The 21,287-nt window shown below is 55.3% G+C and overlaps 2 protein-coding genes and 1 non-coding gene across 4 annotated transcripts; 2 read left to right on the top strand and 1 right to left on the bottom strand.

The window, feature by feature from the left end:
* Window positions 1-115: 115 nt before the first annotated feature.
* RTN2 (reticulon 2) lies at window positions 116-8,374 on the top strand. 2 transcript variants are annotated; one of them, XM_028088132.2, is made up of 10 exons: window positions 116-354; window positions 2,044-2,088; window positions 2,212-2,682; window positions 2,789-3,076; window positions 5,595-5,802; window positions 6,149-6,287; window positions 6,423-6,492; window positions 6,617-6,663; window positions 7,522-7,580; window positions 7,859-8,374. In XM_028088132.2, exons 1-10 carry the CDS (start codon window positions 321-323, stop codon window positions 7,938-7,940), a joined length of 1,443 nt encoding a protein of 480 aa, XP_027943933.2. In that variant the 5' UTR covers window positions 116-320; the 3' UTR covers window positions 7,941-8,374. The 2 variants fall into 2 exon arrangements, with proteins under 2 accessions (XP_027943933.2, XP_027943934.2); XM_028088133.2 differs by lacking the exons at window positions 6,423-6,492; window positions 7,859-8,374 and having other exon boundaries at window positions 7,522-7,561.
* Window positions 8,375-11,803: 3,429 nt separating this feature from the next.
* On the top strand, window positions 11,804-11,890 carry TRNASTOP-UCA (transfer RNA opal suppressor (anticodon UCA)). The gene has a single exon. It is a non-coding gene; the product is annotated as a tRNA-Sec (tRNA).
* A 2,738-nt stretch (window positions 11,891-14,628) lies between these two features.
* On the bottom strand, window positions 14,629-20,898 carry FOSB (FosB proto-oncogene, AP-1 transcription factor subunit). The gene is made up of 4 exons (XM_028088173.2): window positions 20,226-20,898; window positions 17,977-18,297; window positions 17,620-17,727; window positions 14,629-16,686 (listed from the first exon to the last, which is right to left on the bottom strand). The coding sequence occupies exons 1-4, from the start codon at window positions 20,349-20,351 to the stop codon at window positions 16,225-16,227; spliced, it is 1,017 nt and encodes a 338-aa protein (XP_027943974.1). The 5' UTR covers window positions 20,352-20,898; the 3' UTR covers window positions 14,629-16,224.
* Window positions 20,899-21,287: the final 389 nt, after the last annotated feature.

Genomic DNA, 21,287 nt, shown 5'->3' with positions numbered 1-21,287 from the left:
CTCGGTGTTTACCGGCGCCCCCGCCCTTCCTTAGGTTCCGCTCGGCTGGTCCACTGGCCCCGCCCCCGGCCCCGCGCTGCAGTGCTTTCCCCGCCGCGGCCCCGCCCGCCCCCGCCGAGCGGAGCAGAGGGCGGCGGCGGCGGCGGCGGCGGCTGCTGCTGCTGCTGCTGCTGCTGCTGCTGCTGGAGCGGCCCGGGAGGAGGAGGCGGCGAGGATGGCGGCGGCGTCGTGGGCGCGGCGGAGATGAGCACCCGCGGCCCCAGGCCCAGGGCGGCGTGGCCGGAGTGGGCGGGGGTCCCGATGCAGGCCCGAGGAGGGCCATGGGGCAGGTCCTGCCGGTCTTCGCCCACTGCAGTGAGTAGGGGGAGGTTCAGGCCTGGTGTGGGGCCCAGAGGCCCGGGTGGGCTCCTCCCCAGTAACCCCTCCGTGCCGAGTCGCGGGAGAATTGGGATGGGGGAGGAGGCGAAGGAGACAAAGGAAGCTCTCCCCTCCCCCCGCATTCCAGCGGCGACGGGGGCGACTTGACCCGGAGGACCTGAGTGAGTCAAGGCAGAGATTGGGGGTACTGAGATAGCTGGCGGGGGTCGCGCTGGACTCTGGGATATGGCGCCGGACCCCACCCAGGGATGAGGACGCTCTCCGGGAGCTGTCCCCTAGCCCTGGTGCTGGCCGCAGCCGGCGGGGAGGGGAGTTGAATGGAGGGGTAGAGCCAGGATAGAGAAGAGGGATCTAACCACCACCCCCCCATCATCCATCTTTGCATCCCACCTCCGTTTTCTGCCCAGACTCAGAGGCTGCCCCGACCTCGCCCAAATTATCCAACATCCTGTCCCTTGGAAACAGCCATCCCTGGGTTGGGGCCAGGACTCCTGGGTCCTTACTGAGCTTTACCACTGATTAGTAGTAACCCTGGAAGACACCCATTCTACTCTGGGCCTCCGATTCCCCAGCTGCCAAAACGAGGTGGGGGCGGGGGGGGCATCTGATTTCAGTTCCCAAACGGTATTGAGCATCTCCTGTAGGCAAAGCCCCAAGCTAGCTCTGAGGGGCTAGGTTCCACAATTGAAAATGCCTTATCTTATCCTCATGATCTCTGAGACCAGGGCTTGAACAGCCGTCGTCTAACATTTTCTGTCTCACACCCCCGTGGTTCCCGCAGCTGAGAATTTCAACACTCTCATATCTGGCCACTTGCATGTCCTAGGAGTCCAGATGCCAAAATTCTAAGCATTTGTTATTTCAACATTAAAGAGTATCATCCCAACATCCTAAAATCTTGTCCTTACCTGGGCTTACAAAGGAAAGCCCTACATGATCCCCACCACCACAACCTCTCTGCCCTCATCACCTACCCCTCTCCCTCCCAGTCACTCTGTTCCAGTCATGCCTTCACACCTCTCTGTTCCTCAGATTTGCCAAGTGTATTGCCTGCCTCAGGGCCTTTGCACTGGGCTTTTTCCTCTGCCTGGAAGACTCTTCCCTAGACATCTGCATGGCTTCCTCACTTCATTCAAGGCTCTGCTCAAATGTAATCTTATCAAAGAAGTCTTCCTGATCACCCTGTCTGAAATAGCATCCTCTCACTTTCTCTTCCCTTACCCTGCTTTATTTTTCTCCACACACTTAGCACCCAACATCATATATTTGTGTATTGTCTTTCTCGCCTGTAGAGTGTAAGCCCTGCAAGGGTAGGGATTTTTGTCTGTTTTGTTCACATTTGTATTCTCAAGTCTCAAACGGTGCCTGGTACCTAGTAGGTGTTCAATAAATGGTTTTTGAAAGAATGAACTAATTGAAACCTGCTAAAATTCCTAATTTGAAGACTCTTAAGATTAAGATTCCTGGATTTGAACTTATACAGCTGAGCTTCTGATAGCACTATAGTAAGGCTTTACAGTCTGTATGTAGAATGTTCTAAAGGTCCTGTGGTTCAAGTATTCTAAGATTCCTTAATTTGGACCGTCCAAGTTTCCAGGACTGGCACACTTCTGTGATTCCGACAGTCTAAGCTTCTAAGAATCTTCAATTCTTTCCCTCTCGCAGAAGAAGCTCCGTCTACAGCGTCCTCTACCCCTGACTCCACAGAAGGTAAGTGGCGGGGGAGAATGTGAGAGCGGGACTCAAAGGGGCTCACAGCTGGATAGGGGGGTTGAAGAGAGTGGGTCAGGGTCCCGCTTAGTGTAGCTCATACCTTCCCTTTGCTTACTGCAGGAGGGAATGACGACTCGGATTTTCGGGAGCTTCACACTGCCCGAGAATTCTCAGAGGACGATGAGGAAGAGACCACGTCGCAGGACTGGGGCACCCCCCGGGAGCTGACCTTCTCCTACATTGCCTTCGACGGTGTGGTGGGTTCTGGAGCGCGCCGGGATTCAGCTGCCCGCCGCCCCCGGCCCCAAGGCCGCTCAGTCTCAGAACCGCGAGACCCACCCCCTCAGCCCGGCTTGGGCGACAGTTTGGAGAGCATCCCCAGCCTGAGCCAATCCCCGGAACCTGGGCGCCGCGGTGACCCCGACACTGCCCCTCCGGCCGAACGCCCCCTGGAGGACCTAGGGCTCCAGCTGGACCAGCTGGGCTGGGCAGCCCGGGGAGCAGGGTCCGGAGAAGACTCTGCCACCAGTAGCTCCACCCCGCTGGAGGACGAGGAGCCCGACGGGTCGGAGGTTGGAGAGGCTGGGAAAGGTGAGATGTCAAAGGTGCTGGGACCAAAGCCACGAGGGGTGGGTGGTCTCCCCTCAGGGAACCTCCAAGGTGAAAGCTCACGGCCTTCTTCTTTCTAACGCGCCAGAACTGGACCTACAACTCGGACTCCCTCAGTCCTCACCGCCGTCACCGCCGCCACCGCTGCCACCGCCGCCGGAAGTCTTGACTCTGCAGCCCAGCCCCGGCTCTGGAACCCCCCAGGCGGGTACCCCATCCCCACCCCGATCCCGGGATTCGAACTCTTGGCCTGATGAGCCCTCGCGGGACCTGAAGGAGGAAGAGCCGTGGGGGCGTCTGGAGCGGGAGCCAATCACGGGGCAGTGCCTCGATAGCACGGACCAATCAGAATTCACATTGGAACCACTCCTTCTAGGTAAAGTGCTCCTTTGGACTACAGTGAAGGTGGGAGGGTTGGAATTTAAAGGGACCAACCTCGCGAAGGAAGTGAGGAGAGTGGAGAAGAGGAGGTATTACTATTGGCTAGATATAAACTCCGCCCTTTAAAAAAAATTCCCCGTTACCTACGATTGCCATTGGTTCTTTTTATAGTTCTCCCCCCCACTTGAGGCGTGAGCCCTCCTTTGAGCATTAGGATTGGCTGATGACTAAAAAAAAAAAAAAAATCCCTCTTTTGGAGTGCTCCTCCTAGAGGCTGATTTTGGATGGGACCAATCCCTGAAAAAATAAGGCTGTGTTCTGGTTGTGGCCATGGGACATTTACAAGTAAACTCTACGCCTTTTTAAAACGCTCCTCTTCCCTGACCTCATCCATTGGCCAGTTGCGAATAGAGCCCGCCTTCCTCTAAAATAACGCTAAGCCTCCACGAACGGCCGTGGTGATTATAGACATCACTGCTTTGGGGTGTTTACAAAGAGAGCCACCCCTTTTTGGAACTGTCCCCACCTCTATGGAGAGCCATTGGCTGGGTACAAAGGGGCCCCGCCCCTTACTCCCTCCCTCCGGGTTCCACTGAAGTGGGCAAAATCCCCGAGAAGTAGCGGTGTCCACAGCCTCTCACTCGGAGCGGAGATGGGGAGTAAAGGTGGGCTTGCGGAGCGGGCTGCTGGGACCAGGGTTGGGGGATGGCGTAAATGGGTCCAGATTCTCTCTTATCTCCCTCAAATCTGCGGGTATGTTTCCCACTGGTCCCAGATTCCCCACAGCTGCAGGCTGAAGCTGGGGGGTTGAGGGGGTGTCTAGAGAGGGAGTGGAGGGAGAGTGGGGCCCCCCTCTCCCCCCGAGCCGAAGCTTTGGGGCCCAAGAGCAGGAAGGCCCCCTCCCCCAGTCTCAGGCCCAGGCGGCGCTGTCACTCAGGACCTGGACAGGCCAGCACAGCTGCGGGCCAGGCCCCCCCTCCCCCCAGCGTGCCTAAACTTAGCCCCCGCCTCAGGCGACCCGGCCCTTCCCCCACCCACTGGCACAGGTCTTGGGGAGGCTGCAAGGGAGGGCCCTGCATTGCGGGTAGGGGGAGGCCTGCCCTAGTTAGAGGTAGTTGGGAGTGTTTGTGTAAGGACGATACAGAAGTGAGGGGAGTCAGACTCTGAGGGGGACGGGTCAGAATTTGATCAGAGTGAGGGTGGGAGGGTGGAGGGTATTGGGCTACCGATCCCGGGCTGAGATGGGGTCACATTATTGGGAAGGCTGTTAACGTTTAGATGGGCAAAATGAAACATTGGAGGGGCACAGTGGGTAGAGTATGCGACTCTTGATCTTGACTCTTGATCTTGGGTGGTGAGTTCAAGCTCCACCTTGAGCACAGAACCCATTTAAAAAAAAAAAATGAAACGGAGTCTGGAGATCGGGGCTCAGGTTGGGCTTGTGAGGTGAATTTAGCATCTCAGAAAGGGGTCAGAAATTTGAATCAGTGCGTAGAAAGGAGGATGATATTATTAATGTGTTTAGAACTTAGAAAAGTGCATGTGGGTGGGAGTATCAAGAAGATACCACTTTACACTTGTCAGGTTGGCAAAAAAGAAAAAGAACAATAACACCCCTTGTTGGGCGGGGTGCTGGAAAAAGATCATGTTCAAGTTGCTCATGGAAATGAAAATTGTTAAGTTTTGCTAATAAGCAATCTGATAATATTTATGACGCTCAGAAACACAGAACTAATCCACCCAGCCATTTCACCTCTGGGATTGTATCTCAGAAATAGAACCTCTCTGCAGGGAGGTAAGAATATCTGTAGAAGGCTGGTGCTTGCAGCACTGTTGAGGAATGGAGGTTAGGAAACCAAGTGAATGACCCAGCAATAGATAAATGTTGAATGAAATGAACAATGGTGGGCGCCCGGGTGGCTCAGTTGGTTAAGCGACTGCCTTCGGCTCAGGTCATGATCTTGGAGTCCCGGGATCGAGTCCCGCATCGGGCTCCCTGCTCAGCGGGGAGTCTGCTTCTCCCTCTGACCCTCCTCCCTCTCGCGCTCTCTCTCTCTCTCATTCTCTCTCGCTCAAATACATAAATAAAATCTTTTTAAAAAAAAAGAAATGAACGATGGTGCAGCCACATGCTGGAATCTTGTGGAGCCCTTATAAAGAATGAACCAAGAGCTCTTCCAACTGATGAGGACGGAATTCTAGGAGAGGAGAGTGGGATGTGCGTGAGGCAGAAAAGTGTACAGATGATTCCATTTTTCATAAATAATGACCAAAAATCGTATCCACACATAATCTCTGGGGCAGGACTGAGATTAAGGGGACTCGCTAGATGGTTAATTTGGGTTTTCCAGAAGAAGAGGGGAAGCAGCTGGGAATTGAAGAAGATAACTGGTGCAGGCCAGGTGTGTCAAGAGGTCAAGGTTCAGCCCTGAGACAGGAAGCAGGAGGTGACGAGATCAGCCAGGCCAGGTGCAAAGCCCAGCCTGACTGCCTGGCCCCCTCTCCCTCCACAGTGGCGGACCTGCTCTACTGGAAGGACACAAGGACGTCAGGAGTGGTCTTCACAGGCCTCATGGTCTCCCTGCTGTGCCTCCTGCACTTTAGCATCGTGTCCGTGACCGCCCATGTGGCCCTGTTGCTGCTCTGTGGCACCATCTCTCTCAGGGTTTACCGAAAAGTGCTGCAGGCCGTGCACCGGGGGGATGGCGCCAACCCCTTCCAGTGAGAACGCCTGGCCCCTAACCTTGACCTCTGTCTAGACCTCTGTGTTGACCAAAGGGGTGGTCTGACCCTTGACCTCCAGTCAGGCACTGCTCATGCTGACCCTGACCCATCCTGTACTTGTTTCTGACTCCAGCCTGACTCTGACCCTGAATTCCAGCCCTAACCTCTGATCCTAACCTCTTACCCTTAATCCTTGATTCCCATCTCCTGCCCCTGACTTTGACCATAGCCCACTACATCCGGCTGTCTCCTCAAACCCCTATTTCTTGCCCTTGTCCTAGCTACACCCCTCAGCCTGGGCTGGTCCACACACTGAGGTGCCTGACACCCCTTTGTCCTCCAGGGCCTATCTGGATGTGGACCTGACCCTGACTCGGGAGCAGATGGAACGTCTGTCCCAGCAGATTGCCTCCCGAGTGGTCTCTCTGGCCATCCAGCTGCGGCATTTCTTCCTGGTAGAAGACCTCGTGGACTCCCTCAAGGTGCCTTGAAACCCTCCCTCCTGGGTTCCCAGCATTCACCTGGCTGTCCCTGGGGGGTAGGAGGGCCATTGCTGGGGAAGTTCACGGCCTGCGGAGGGCCCTGTAGGCTCTGCTGACCCTGACCCTCTCCCCCAGCTGGCCCTTCTCTTCTACATCTTGACCTTTGTGGGTGCCATCTTCAATGGTTTGACTCTTCTCATTCTGGGTGAGCTGGGAAGGCTGTGGGGGGGGTCATTGGGGTTTGGTGGGGGATGGGGTTCTAGATGGAACTGTTAAACTCTTGGGAGAACCCTGACACCCCCCCCCCCCCGCCATTTCTGTGCCTACAGGAGTGATCTGTTTATTCACTGTCCCCTTGCTGTACCGGCAACACCAGGTGGGTGTGACAGGCCCTCATTTGGCAGTGTCCCAGCCAAACATGGGTGGTCTGACTCCTTCCCCCAACCCCCCCCACCCCAGCCACAGCCAGTGTCCTACTAACAGATATCCTGGCCAGAGACAGGAGTTTCAAGATGTTGAATATGTTTCAACAGCCAGAGATAAGCATTTTGATTGGTGTCCTCTGTGCAGAGCCAGGATCCGACTGACATGGCCCAACCTAAGTCAGGTGGACTAACCGATGCTTTCACCCCGAAACTGCCAAGGAGGACAGTCAACATCGGGTGGGACGGCTGTTGTCCAGAACACTGAGAGAACCAAGGCCAACTGACATATATCCTATCCAGAGACAGGCAGATGGACTGACATTCTCTTCTCCGGCACGGCTGAGAGCCAAATGATCCTCATGCCTGCCAGAGATAGTACGAACTCCCTCACATGCTGGAATCACCAAGACTCTCAAAGCCGGTCACACTGTGAATTCAACTAGTATTTAAGTCAGTCCACGCACGGACTTGACAACCAACACCAATACCCCACACTCTCACCTGACTCACACATACGGACACACGCACGTACAACTCACTCAAAGATTCATAGTCATGCCCAGGAAACAGACTTACTGGCAAATTCCTATGTGTCTACCTGACATCATTCCCCACACAGAACTTGGCTCAAGCGACTGACACTTCAGCTTGAGCTTCTGACTTCCAAGGCTATTTTAGTAGGCTTGGAGTTGAAGGTGGAGTAGTGGACCGCTCTCCCCAATTTCTCATTTGGAGGTGGGGGAGGAAGCAGCCTCCTGAATGAATCGGGGAGAAGAACCCCTCCAATCTCTCCTTCTTGGTCTCCCCAGGCCCAGATGGACCAGTATGTGGGATTGGTGACCAATCAGTTGAGCCACATCAAAGCTAAGTAAGGACAGGGGATGGAGATGGATGGGATGGGGAGGGGAAAAGCTTAGGAACTTTTTCCCAGATATTACCTGTCCCTGTCCCTAAATGTCTTGGGGTTAACGCCCCCTCCCCAAAGACAATTCCAACGAGGCCATTAGGTGGAGGGAGGGGGCTGGCTTTGGACGCTCAAGCTACTCCCCCGCCCCCTCCGCCCCCCAAGGTCCAGATTTCCCCTTAGTTTTCAGATTCCTATGGGTCACTTGCCCCACCTTGTGACTCCACTTGTTTCTCCCTCAGGATCCGAGCTAAGATCCCAGGGTCCGGAGCCCTGGCCTCGGCAGCAGCCGCAGTCTCTGGATCCAAAGCCAAAGCCGAATGAAAGGGGTGTCTCCGCCCTCGGGACGCCTGCCCCCATCCCCCGCAGCCCTCTGCCCAACTCCATCTCCCTTCCATCCCCACCCTCCCTCCGCCTCCGCCTCCGCCTCCGCCCCCGCCCGAGCCATTTCCCGGCGGGTTTCTGGATCACCAGGGCGTTTGTGCAAATTGCCTGGGCGGCCAGGACTACATCTCCCAAGAGGCTCTGCTCTAGGAGCCCCGGAAAGACGAGGCACCTTGGCTGCGGCGCCTGCTGGGACTTGTAGTTGCCTAGATAGGGCACCCGCCCTGCACTTCCGTGACCCCACGGCTGGAGGCGCCGTGAGAGATTGGTGTCTCCTGGACGCCACTAGCCCCAAAGCCAGGGCTTTGCATGGGGCCCAGGGGAGGCCTGAGCTTGGATTTACACTGTAATAAAGACTCCTGTGGAAAACCCAAGGCCTTCTGTGCTTCCAGCCTCCTCCAGCTTTCACCTTCCTGCACCGAAAAGCACCCAAGTGGTATTCAAGGAGGAACCTTCCCCATCTATCCAGAAGAAGCTCCCTCATAATCTGTTTATATTATGAAATGATTGAGGGGAAGATGCTGAGAGACCCTCCGTCCCAGGGCTAGCTAAGCCTTTGACAGCTGCTTACCATGCCTGTGCTCAAGGCAGACATCACTAGTCGATCCCCACACTCTGCCCGCCAGGCAGCCTTCTCGCCTGAGCCCCAGATCCGTGCCCAAGTGCCTTCTGGACGGCTCCCTCCACAAACATATCCAAACCTTTTATTGATTTCCAGCTCAGGGATGTCTGCTCTGCCACTTTTTCATTAGGCTAGAGATCTCGGTATGGCCCTGGATTCCTACTTCCTCAGCCCCAACATCTAGTAAGTCAGGAAGCCATGTCTATCCTCTCTCTCAAATGTCTCTCATCCAACCACCTCTCCCTGTCCACTTGCCTTGGGACCCATTAAAGGGCCTCATGGCCTTCCCCGGCCTCAGGTTCCAAACCCTAGGGAGAAGGAGGCAGGACTGTGTTCTAATGACCCACAGACCTGGATTTGAATTCCGGCTTCACTACCTCTTGCCTGTGTGACCTTGAGCAAGTGACATCACCTCTTGAAGCCTCAGTTTCCTCAAATGGAAAACTGTCACCATAACCACATGGACATACACTAAATGCCCAGTGACCAGAAGCTGCTTGTGAGCTATGACATTGTTTCCCAAATCTCGGTCATCCCCTCATGATCTTTCTATCCCCTGTTCTGCTTTTCATCTAATATTTTTCCTTAAATTGGTTAATTAAAAATAAAACAAATATCAGGGCACCTGGGTGGTTCAGTCGTTAAGCGTCTGCCTTCGGCTCAGGTCATGATCCCAGTTTCCTGGGATCGAGCCTCGTATGGGGCTCCCTGCTCAGCGGGAAGCCTGCTTCTCCCTCTCCCACTCCCCCTGCTTGTGTTCCCTCTCTCGCTGTGTCTCTCTCTGTCAAAAAAATAAATAAAATCTTTTAAAAAAGTAAAATAAAACAAATATCTTTTAAAAAGAAATGTTACTTCACCACCAAGAAAGTCAGTATCACTTGCCAGCAATAGAAGGTAACAGTAAAAATAAACACAAAACTATTAACATTTAAACTGTATGTTCGTGCATCGCCTAAAATCATCTCATTTGTCTCTAGCGACGCATGTCACATTTTAGGAGATAGATAATGATGTTGCAGGACTAGTAGTTACAGCCTGTCTTTGTATGTGTAGGGGTTGCCTAGCAGCAGCTATGTAACAAAAAGGAAAAAAAGGAGAAAAAAAAAGAGGGCTTAAGGGGGCTTCTCTTGGATCTAGATCTGCCAAGCAGGGACCATGTTTTCAAGTTCCAAATTAAAAAATAGCGAGAATTCCAAAAGACGCTTTTATTCACACTTTCCAGAAGATAGTGTCACTTTGTAACGAAGAATGGAGGGGGGCGCCCGGCCCAATCAGTGGAGTATTCCACTCTTGATCTCAGAGTTATGAGTTCAAGCCCCGCATTGGGTGCAGAGATTATTTAAAAGTAAAATTAAACAAACAAAAAACTATTAAAAAAAAAAAAAGGATGGAGGAAGAGGGACTGGTTGAAATTATGGGTCCAAGAGTGGCTAAAGCCCCCAAGTCCATCCTTGGCTTCTAGTGAGCCCACCCTCACTAGAAGCTGGAAATAGGTTGGAGTTTGAAACAGCCTTTATTAAATGCTTCCCAGACTTTTATATCCATCTGCTCATTGTGATTCCTTCAGTGAAATGAGTTGTATTAATCTTGTTTTCCACATGGGGAAACCGAGGCTCAGAGAAGGATAATGTAATAATCTTATATTTATCCTACAAACATTTACCAAACATGTGCTAAATTCTCAAGCACTCTTTAGACAGTAGGGACCCAGAAAAAAAACAAAACAAAGTCCATGGTTTCATGGAAGTGATATTCTAGTGGGAGCAGACAGAGAATAAGCAAACACAGTATATGGTAGGTGGTGCTCAGAGCAATGGAGAAAAGTCCATCAGGGTAAGGGGATGGAGTGACAGGACTTGCTATTTTAAACTGAGTGGTCAGGCAAGACCTTACCAGGTGGTGGTATTTGAGCAGAGGACAGAGTGAAGGGAGTCAGTGGACATGTGGAGGAAAGGAGATTCAAGCAGGGGGATCAGCAAACACAATGGCTCTGAGAAAGAAGCATGCCTGATGCCTAGTGTGTGCAGCAGGAGATCTGTATACCAGAAGCCAAGTAAATGAGGAAAGCAGAATAGGAGACGGGGTCAGAGGAGTGAAAGGAACTAGCATATAGGGATTTTTTTTTTTAAGATTTTATTTATTTCTTTGACACAGAGAGAGAGAGAGCGAGCACAAGCAGAGGGAGCTGCAGGCAGAAGGAGAGAGAGAAGCAGGCTCCCCGCTGAGCAGGGAGCCCCATGGGGAGCTTGATCATAGGAAGCTGGGGTCATAAAAAGGCAGGCACTTAACCAACTGAGCCACCCAGGTGCCCTTGAATATAGGGATTTTGTAGGGCCGTGGTGAGAACATTGATTTTTACTCTGAGATGGGAGCCCTGGGTAGGTTTCATGTGGTCCGGAAAGATAGTGTTGTCAAAGGATCACTGACTTAGATTATAAAAGGGTCCACCTTTTTTGTAATGATAATTAAGATGGCACAGGCTTGATTCCCCCAGGTGGATGGACTGTGTGAACTGGGGTACGGTACTCTCTGTTTCTAAGCCTCCGTTTCCTTGGCCATAAAATACAGGTGCAGGAATTGATGACCTCTAGTGTCTTAAACTCAATATAGACAGAATTTCTGTCATCCCGCTGCCTGGGACAGTGCCTGGGACTTAGCAGGCGCTCAATAATAAATGTTTGCCTGAACATGGGACTCTGTAGGTCGTTGAAGTTCCACAGAGGAACAGCAGGTGTCGCACCAGCCCCATAACCGCCTACCCAGAGCCTCCGGGGCTGGGCTAAATCAAACTCTAGCAGGAACTCGCTCACTCGAACTCGGATTTTTTCAGAGAAGGGTCTTCTGAAAGCCGACTTATGACTTTCTCCTCTTAAAAAACAAACTTCTCACTTGGAAAAAGGGGCTTCGGGCCCTTTAACCTCTAAAGGCGAGTGGGCCCCGTCCTCGAACGCCGCTTCCCAGAATGCGCGGCGCTATGCAAATGAAGACGGTTTCCAAAGCGAGGATGATTCATGCCCATGCAAGAAAAAGGTAACGTTTTGGAAGGATATATGTCGTGGTTGGCGAGAATTTATAGATATCGGAGTCAACAATCTCACACCCTCCCAAACTATATGACCGTAACTGTAAAAAGATAGCGATTTCTGAGTTTTATATAGCTGTATGGGAAAAGAGCTCTCCTGCCCGGATGATCCTCAGTGGTCTGGGGTGCAGGCTTCAAACCTGTAGCTGTCTAGCGACAGAGTGGTTCAATTCCACCTTTCGGGCGGCACGCTCCTTTTTTTTCTTTTATATTTTCATCAGACTGGACATTAGAGCGGGTTGTCGGGGAGAACGTCCCTCGGCCGGCGCCTAATAACATCAATGCAATCCTCTGCTTCGCAGTTCAATCTCCGCCACGCGGGTCTCTTTTCCCACGGTGACACTTTCACTGGGAGTATCAAAGATGATTCCAAAAGATGATGAAAATCGTCCTGGATCTCTCCCCTTCACTTGCTTATTCTCCCATTCAGTCATTTGCTCACTCATGTATTTAATCACGCATGCACTTATTCATGGGTCAGGTATTCATTCATTCATTCATTCACTCACTCACTCATTCAACAAGTGTTTGCTTGGTGCCAGGTGCTGGAAACACAGTGTTGATCAACAGCCCCGGCCCTGGCCTCATGGTGCTCCCAGTCCAGTGAAGGAGACAAACATTAAACAATCATTCATTACACGTGTAATGAACAACTACAAAGGTGATAACTACCGGGAAGGCAAGTACTGAACTTAGAGGCCAGCTAATAGGGAGACCTGAGTTCAGGTGAGGTGTCAGGGTTACACGTGGGCAGACACCTGAAGGATGAGGGGATGAGCCAACAGAGGGGGGAATATTCCAGGCCAGGGATCAAGGTGGCCCCAACAACAGCAGTGAGGATGGTGATAACTGCACCTTCGCTCCGCACTCAGCGTTGGCATGCATGAGCCCCCTGACTCCTCATAGCCCCATTCTGCAGCCGAGAAAACTGAGGTTCACACAGATGAAGCCTCTTGTCCAAGGTCACCCAGCTTTGGTAGGCTCTCAGACCCCTGGCCCATGCTATTTACTACTGCCCTGTGCTGTCTTTCTCAAGCTAGCTTTTCCCCGAGTCCTGTCTGTTCTGCCTCCTACTGTCTTTTCAATTCCAGTCCTCCTTTCTATCTCATAGCCCTGCCCTTGTTCCAGGCTTCCCCAACACACACCAGTGTCCCCACCCCAGACCCCTCCTTGGCCTCCTGCCCGAGTCTTGCCCCTTTCTCTGCCAGCTACCCTCAGCTTGGTGGTTAAAGCTGTCTTCCTAAAGCACAAGACTGCCCCTGCCTTTCTTGCACTCAAAACCTGCTATGGCTCCCCAGTGCCTGCAAGAAATGATCTAAATTCTCAGTCTGGAATTTAAGCCTGCAGAATCTGGTCCTTGCTAAACAATTTCTCCACACCTTTCGCTCTGTGAACCTCTAGCTCCCTCGATGTATCCAGCCCTCTTCCCACACCAACAGCTCTTTGTGCTCACTGCATCTTTTTCTATCCCCTTCTATGTCTTCTGTTTAGCCTCCAGGACTCAGCTCAGCCGTCCCTCCTCAAGGAAGTCTTTCCTGACTCCCAGACCAGGTTATGTGCCCCCACCGGGCTCATGGATTCCCCCAATCCTGTGCACTTGAGATCATCCCCGGCAGGTCTGTGTCCTCTCGGGACTGTGAGCCCTAGGAGGGGGGAGCCTGGAGCTGTCTCAGTCCCCGCCGTGTCCCCAACACTGCCCAGCACGGGGCTGGGCGCACAGTAGGGACTTAGGAAATGTTTCCTATTGATTAATAAATTAAGTGAGGCAATATTTTTGGTTCAGTCCATTTTAGGTGGGCCCCTATATGTTCATAACTCAGAAAACATGGTCGTGTGAAAAGCAAAAGGAAATTCATCTTCGATGTAAAGTGATCCATGCTTTTGTGGTTCATATAACCCTGAGGATTGATAAGCACTTTCTGATCTTTGGTAGTATGGGATGTGTGGTTCAAATTTCTCTACCTGTTCCACCTTCACTCGGGTCATCCTGAGCACGCAGGGTCTGAATAAGTTCCTCTGTTGTCAAGAAACCTCCAAAACACCCTTTGGCATTTCAGTACCTCACACCCACTATTCTGCCTCATCCCCTCTAAGAAGAGGCAGACCCTGTGGGAAGTCCTCTGACTGCCTCACCTCCTCTGTCCTGTTGTCCTGCTGTAGACTGATTCACAGGTGGGAGTCCCAGAATGTGTGGTGCCTATGTATAGCCCCGCCCCCGATCTAACCTCGTTCCCTCCTGCCAAAGGAAGGCAGGGGCTGGGCATCAGGAACAAACAGACCCTACAGCTTGGCCGACTCATATTTAAGAGCTTTTTATTGGCGACAGTGCAGAACCATGGCGGGAGGGTCGTGGCCCAGTGCCAGCCAGCCCCAGCCCCCCAGGGTCAGGTGCAAAATACAAAAAAAAGAGAATCACAAATACAGCATTGGGGGGGAGCGGTTTGGGGGATTCAATAAGTTGTGGGCCGGCAAGGGCAGGCCCTGCTCACAGTCTCACACTCACACCCAGAATCCTTAAACGATACAGATTGTGAAGGTCTATGATCCCGCAGGCTTCGCTCACAAAAATAAAATCTCACGTCCCCAACAAACCCAGAGTCAGGAGACCGCTGGAGGATCGGGGAGAGTCAGCAAAGAGACAGACCGAAAACGACCAGGTGAAAACAGGCAGAGAAAAGACGGCGTGGGAGAGACGCTCGAGAAAGAGACGGCCAGAGACTGCCCCCAACCACCAGAGGGGCCGAGACAATCGGGAGACACAGCGAGAGACAGCCAGAGGAAAGAGAGCCTGAAACAGGCTGACTCGAAGTTTCCAGAAGCAGTGTTTCCGATTCAACCGGCACTGCTGTGGGGGCCAACGTGACCTAGGCCGACGTTGCAGAAGCGCTCACACACTCACGCGCACACACGCACGCACACCCATATATAATATATTTATTTATACATAATAGATATAAGTGCCTTTCGGAAACCAGGAAAGGGAAAAATAGCCACGGGGCGGGAGGCGCGGGACGGGCACGTGGAATGTTCCCCATGCAGCACAGAAGGCGGCGTGGCCCACCCGAAGTTAAAAAATATCAGTGTGCCTCACGAGAGAATTCTCAGGAGGTGAAAGCACAGGGAGAGGTGGGGCGGGGAGCCCGAACCAAGAATCGGGGCTTGGGGGGCTGAGGCACGGAAGCCGGGACCGCGGGAGCCCAGCCCCTTCGGGTTTGCCAGAACGAAAATATTGGGGGTTGGGGGCCAAAGCCTCGGCCTTTAAATCTTCTCCGGAAAACATACTGGGGGTCCCCTGGCAACCTCCCATTGCTCCCTTTCTAGAAAGGATGTGGGGGTGCCACGGGGAGGGAGAAGTTGGCGTCCTAGGCCGGGGTAGGGGGACAGGCCTTAAAGAAAAAGGCCAGGGCTTGGGGCTGGGGGTCCTGAGGACAGAGGCCACGCGGATGGATAACTGTCACCCCCACTCTCGGTCCTGTCACCCCTTGAATCTAACTCACTGTTGAGGAGAGGAAGGAGGCAGCTGGGGCGAGGGGAGACCAAGGAAAGGCTTTGAGGCGTGGGGGGCACGATCCGCTCCCCCCCTCCCGGAAGGGTTCAGTCCCACCGGGCTCCCCCTCCTACCCCCCCCATCCGGCCAACTTGGTTCACAGTATAAAGCACTCCAGCGGGACGGGCATCACAGCGCCCCCTGCTGCCTGAATCAGAGAGGCCCAGCAAGGAAGGCCGGGAGGGAAAGGCTGAGCCAGGCCGGGAGGCTTGGGCTAACACTGTAATCAGAAAAGGAGGGTTGGGGGCCGAATTGGGGGGGGGGGTGTCCTTAGGAGGCTAGGAATTCAGATCAGAACCACTTTTGCTGGGAGGGGGAGGCTGGACAGTCAGGGAGGGAGGTTCACATTTCAGACTAAGTCTGGGTGGGAGGGAAGGAGATTATCATAAGGGGCATCAACTTCCCTTAAAGGGAGGCTCAATTCCGAGGAGGATCTAACCACGTGGAAACGTTGGATAAATAAGCTAGGGTCGGGGGGGGGGAGCAGGGAGAACCAGCCTGGTCAGCCCCTGAAGGGTGGGTGTGGGAGATTCCTGGGGTGGGGGGCGTGGTCTGTGGCATTTCTTTGTCGGGCCTCTCTGGAGCAGACTCCAGCCCACCCCGCAGCCCACCACCAGCACCCCTTTCCCTCGGCCCAAAGCGAGGCGCCCTACCGCCCCCCCGCACCCATCCCCAGAGGTTGGGTTGAGGTGAAAGGGCCAACAGGCAGCTGGGGGCGGGGGTCCACTCCCTCCCCACCCCCCGCCCCCAAAGTCACCAGCTTCCTGGCCTCGCCGGGCCACAGGGCCACAGAAACAAGAGGTGGCACAAAACACAAGGAGGTCCTCCTGTCCGATGACAACGGTCGTAGAGTCAGACAGGAGAGGCAGGAAGGCCACACACCCGCTTTGTCTCTTCCCCTCTCTCTCTCTCTTCCTCCTCCTCTTCCAAATCTCTCTCCCTTGTGTGTTTGTTTGTTTTGTGTCTAAAGAGTTCACAGAGCAAGAAGGGAGGGCGAGTTCAGGGGGTCGGTGGGCTGGTCACTGCCGCTGGGGCGTTGGGCGCCGGTGAACGCGGAGACCTCCGGGCAGGTGAGGACAAACGAGGAAGTGTACGAAGGGTTAACAACGGGGAAGGGGTCGCCGAGGACTTGAACTTCACTGTGTGTAAAGAGAGAAGCTGTCAGGTTGGGGGCTGCGTCTTGGCTGGTCTGGAAGGGCAGGGGCGGTGGTGGCGGGGGCGGTAGCAGCCAGCTGAAACCATCTTCCTTAGTGGGTGCTGACCCCGGCAAATGTCTCACCTCCGCCAGCGGGCCGGGGCCCGGCCCCTCTTCGTAGGGGATCTTGCAGCCCGGTTTGTGGGCCACCAGCACAAACTCCAGACGCTCCTTCTCCTTTTGGAGCTCAGCGATCTCCGACTCCAGCTCTGCCTTTTCTTCCTCCAACTGATCTGTCTCCTGAGGTCCCGTCGCGGAGGAGAGGGAAGAAAGAGCAAAAGGCCGTGAGCGACCAGAGAAGGCGGGTCGTGGCTGAAACCATCTCCCTTACACTTGCTGCTGCGGCCCCCGGGGCTGGAAGGCAGCTCCGGACTGAGCGGCGAGACCCCCTGATGCGGGGTCCTGATGTGCTGTGGGACTTGGGGCAAGGGTCTTGCCTTCCGGGAGCCTGTCCCCCCACCCCCACCCGCGCCCCCATGTGTTTGGTGGGAACTGAGAAGGGACCAGGGGTACACGGAGGGCTCTGGTTGCCGGAGGCACTCGGAGGTTTGTCGAATGAACGAACAATCGTTCTGTGTTTTTAATGCCACCTCTTCCCTGCCCTGCCCCTTCCCCTTCTCCCTCTGTTTCCCAGGGAAGAGACCCGGTGGCGCGGGAAGGGAGGAGATTTCCCCGATTTCCTCTAGGGGCAGCAGGTCACCCTGCAGGCACCGCTCCCAGACCAAGGTAAGTTGTAGAAACGGGAAGGGAGAGTTGGTGGAGGCCACCTGCCCGCGGTCTGAGAGGTCTGGGTGCACGTGCTAAGAAACTGAGGCAGGATCAAAGCATTTTGCTTCCCAGACTCTCCAGAATGTCAAAGCTAGAAGGAGCCTGGAAGATTCCAAAAGGGGTTGAAGAGATGGAGACACTGAGGCAAAAATGGGCTATGGCCTCCCCAAGCCCAAAAGGGAGAAGAGACAGGACCTCTGTGAAAGGTCATAAACCGGGGCCGGTGTGGCCGGGAGTGTGGGTGCGCCTGGGGTTACCCCATCGGGCCACACCTGTACCTCATTCCGCGTGCAGAACCTCTGGCTCTGGGCCCAGGACCAGGGCACAGGTGGCGAGGGGCAGAGGATGGGGGAGAGCCCCCCTTCAGTGTACCCTCACCGCTCCCTCCCCGGGGCCCATGCTCACCGCCTGGAGTCGGTCAGTCAGCTCCCGCCGACGGTTCCTACACTTAGCTGCTGCCAATTTGTTGCGTTCCCGGCGAACCCTTCTCTTCTCCTCCTCCTCCGGAGTAAGCTGAGTAGGGGAGACAGAGACCATGAGGTTTGGGGACACGGTGCACCACCTCCACCCATCCCAAGCCTCTTCTTCCTCCAGAACCCCCCGGGGGCCACAAGAGGACCCTCTAGTCCTCCCTGACTGTGGCAAGGATACTAGGATTTCTGTAGCACTAAGGCCTCGGTGGTCCCTCACCCCCACTGGTGAGAAAGTTCCTGGCCCTCTTGCTTCCTACCCCCAGGCCAAGTTGTGATGCCCCTTACTCACCGTCTCCTCTCGGGGTCTCCGAGGCCGGGCTCGGGCCGGGCGGGCAGGCCCAGGTCCACTGGTGGTTCCGCTGGTAGAAGGCCCACCACTGCCACCAGCTCCACCACTGCTGTAGCCGCTCAGGCCCGGCGTGGAGTAACTGGTTCCTGGCATGTCGTAGGGGTCAACGGCTGGGGGCTGGGAGGCCAGTGGTTGCCCCTGGGACTGGGCCATGGAAGAGATGAGGGTGGGTTGCACGAGCCACTGGAGGTCCTGGCTGGTTGTGATCGCGGTGACCGTGGGCACGAAGGAACCGGGCATTTCCCCGAGACCGGCGCACTCCTACAGGGTGACACATACACACACAGGCGTAGACACACAAACAGAGACACCGACACACACACACCCAACACACATACACACACACCGACCCCGTGAGTGAGCACAGGGCGAGCGGGTGTGGATGTGTGTGTCACAGGCAAAAAGCCACAACACCCACCCTTCCACTACACCGTGACGCAGTGGTTAATGAGAGGATTTCTGCTCAACTGGCTTCTACCTCCTCCTTCTTCTTCGGGGAAAGGTTGCACGGTTCCAGCGGGTGGTGAATCACACCCCGGGTTGGTGACTCTTAGGTGGGGGAGTGGGGAGGAGGCTGGACACAGCCGGGTGACAGAACCCCCGGGAAGGAGTCACAGCCACACACACAGCCACAACACCCCACCCCCACCCCAGAGGCAAGGGGAGGGAGAGGGAGAGGCCTTAGGCCAAGCCTTCCTCTACACTCACACACATACACACAACCCTCTGAGCCGGGAGTATCAGCGACTGGAAGGTCCATGAGACCTCCGTGCAGGGGCGGGGGGTCTTAGTTAAAAGGGTGTTGGGGGACAGCCCTAGGAGTTTTGAACAACGTTTCAAGTAATTGTCTCTCTACAGAGTGAGGCTGACAAGAGACAGGTTACGGTGGACGAACAGGTAGAGAAAAGTGACGATCCGGGCTCCCTCAGACTGCCACGGAGGGAGAATGGTGTAGGTCCCGAGCCCCCGCGCCCAAGCGGCGCTCATCTACCCCCACCCCCAAATGGAATCCTAGGACTGCTCGGAAGGCTTAACTACTCTCCCAGGGGGCGTGGTGAGGGATGGGCTGGCTCGCTGACCAATCAGAGTCCTGGAAACCCAGAGGGGGCGGGGCTCCTGGAGACCACCTGGCTAGTTCCCCTAGGCTTAGCGGTTCTAGTCCTGTCTTCGGACACAGCAGAGGGATCCGGCGTCCGGAGCAGAGGGACCAGGACTGTGTCTGCGTGTGCCCGAAGAAGAGGGTGACGGCCACCCATGTCTCCCAAAGAAACCCCGGCACACAGACACCCTCGGCCCCTGAGATAGGAGGGTCCTGATCCCCGCAAGGTCCTCGCGAACCCATGGGATCGCAGAGGGTCGCTCCTGTCGCCACAGGAATCCCCTCGCTCTGCCTTTAGAGGCCCGTAAAAGAGACCCCAGCGCCGAGAAACCACGAGTTCCGGGGACGGAGAGGGGGGAAGGGAACTGCACCCTACAAATAGGAAGGGAAAGTTGATTGGCCATAGCGCGCGCCGCGGCGGCCAATCGGAACGCCGGGCTGCCCCCTCCCTTAGCAACGTGGCCCCGGCGTTCCAAAATAGAACGCTCCGGGACGTCAGGGGCGGGGCGGACGAAGGGGGCGCCGCGCGCCGTGCGTGCCCCGCGTCAGACGGAGGATTCCAGCGCGTCAGCCGTTACGCACGGGTCCCCCGTTACGTCTCCGCGCAGGAGGCGGAGGCAGAGCTTCCAAGCAAGGGTTCGAGGCCAGCTTGCCCGCTGGATCGAGGGCAACCCGATGCCGGAGTAGGCGCTCCGATGGAGAAGGAAAAGGGAGGAGGCTACTGGAAGCTTCCCCGGGATTTCCCCCACCTGCCTAACTGCGCTAGCTTCAGGTTGGGGACCTGAGTCGGGAGCAGTCCCGGAGCAAGCTAAAAGTTCTCAGCGCTGCTACCGCATACACGTTGCACGGAACGGAGCATTCTCCCCACCCCCAAAGCTTACCCCTCTGCGTTCCCTCCCTGCGATCCATCACACCACCAATTGCAAACACGTCCCGACTCCGCAGTTTGCCAAGTGCGCGGTGAGCCTATTCCCTCTCAGATCCTGAGTTTTGGTGCGTCTTTATTTGGGGTGGAGGGATTGCTCGCTCCATCCCTGACTTAAAAAAAGATAACACCCATAAAGCAGCACCCCAACCCTCTAGAACTCACCTGGGAGGCGGCGGCGGTGGGTGGACTGCCGAAGGAGTCCACCGAAGACAGATACTGAGACTCGGCGGAGGGTGAGGAGCTGCACCGGGAGCCGGAGTCGTAGTCTCCGGGGAAAGCTTGAAACATTTCCCTGGGCACAGGGGGAGCCCTGTGACCACGCTGAGGTCGCCGGGAAGCCAAGGCTATGGCCGGGTGGAAAAGAAAGGTGCGAGTCCGGGGTGAGCCGAGCGCGTCCCCAAAGCGCGCTGTCCGAGGAAACTCGGGATGGGGGCAGCGTCCCGCTCCAACAATGGCAAAGTTTCTGTGCAATTCCTCCGCGGTGCCCAGGCCCCCACAAGATGCCGCTGTGCCTCCTGAAAGTCCAGGCTCCGTAGGACCCAGGGGCGTGGGGGGGATCGCTCCCCCAGAGGCGGAAAGCGCTGTCTTGCTGTACAGAATCGGCTTCGGGTGCGGTCTCCTCCACGCGTCCAGCGGGTCCCACAGGGGGAGGGGAGTAATAAAGAAGACAAAAAGAGTAAGTCGTTCCTCCAAAAGAAAATGTAGAATTATCTAGAAGAATCCTCCCCAAAACTTTCTCGCCGGAAAAAAAAAAAATAAACTGCACTTCGCAGCCCCCAAGAAGAACCACAACAGTCAAGTCCCCAAGTTCGAGCTCCGCCTGTCCCTGCCGAGGCCGTAGCTCTCAGTCTTATGAATGAACCCCAAAGCCGCCAGCCTGTATTTATATGCCCGGGACCCGCCTCCCTGCTTACGTCACCCTACCCAAGCTCCACAAACTTCCTAAAATCTCCGGCCCTGCTGAACTTAGCCCCTCGCCGTCCGGCAAGAGGTCTGCCCTAGCCTCGTTCTGTCCACCTGCATCACCCTTGCGGCCCTGGGGGTCGTGGGGGCTGCGTTCCAGAGCCCTCGGCGGGAGGGGATCCCGGCCCCGCCTCCCAAGAGTTCCTGTGACGCAATTAGCCATATAAGGAGCTCGGCCGGCGCGGCAGAGTGTTTGTTTGGTATCCTAGCAATTACGTCAGAGGGAATCCCTCGCTCGCTCGCGCGCTCACCCCGCGCGCC

Source organism: Eumetopias jubatus, unplaced genomic scaffold (assembly GCF_037043125.1).
Source record: "Eumetopias jubatus isolate StellerSeaLion01/CBP00866 unplaced genomic scaffold, mEumJub1_p1.0 scaffold_10, whole genome shotgun sequence".
Lineage (NCBI taxonomy): Eukaryota > Metazoa > Chordata > Mammalia > Carnivora > Otariidae > Eumetopias > Eumetopias jubatus.
The sequence above is the reverse complement of the archived record's forward strand: the minus strand, read 5'-3'. Positions and strand labels throughout refer to the sequence as shown.

Bases quoted from the DNA above. Each gene is read 5' to 3' on its own strand.
- RTN2 (XM_028088132.2), top strand. From the start codon at position 321: ATGGGGCAGGTCCTGCCGGTCTTCGCCCACTGCA. The intron at 5,803-6,148 runs GTGAGAACGCCT...TTTGTCCTCCAG, and splicing joins GATGGCGCCAACCCCTTCCA to GGCCTATCTGGATGTGGACC. The intron at 7,581-7,858 runs GTAAGGACAGGG...TTTCTCCCTCAG, and splicing joins TTGAGCCACATCAAAGCTAA to GATCCGAGCTAAGATCCCAG.
- FOSB (XM_028088173.2), bottom strand. From the start codon at position 20,351: ATGTTTCAAGCTTTCCCCGGAGACTACGACTCCGGCTCCCGGTGCAGC. The intron at 17,728-17,976 runs GTGAGTAAGGGG...TCCCCTACTCAG, and splicing joins GGAGACCCCGAGAGGAGACG to CTTACTCCGGAGGAGGAGGA. The intron at 16,687-17,619 runs GTGAGCATGGGC...ACGGGACCTCAG, and splicing joins TGACTGACCGACTCCAGGCG to GAGACAGATCAGTTGGAGGA.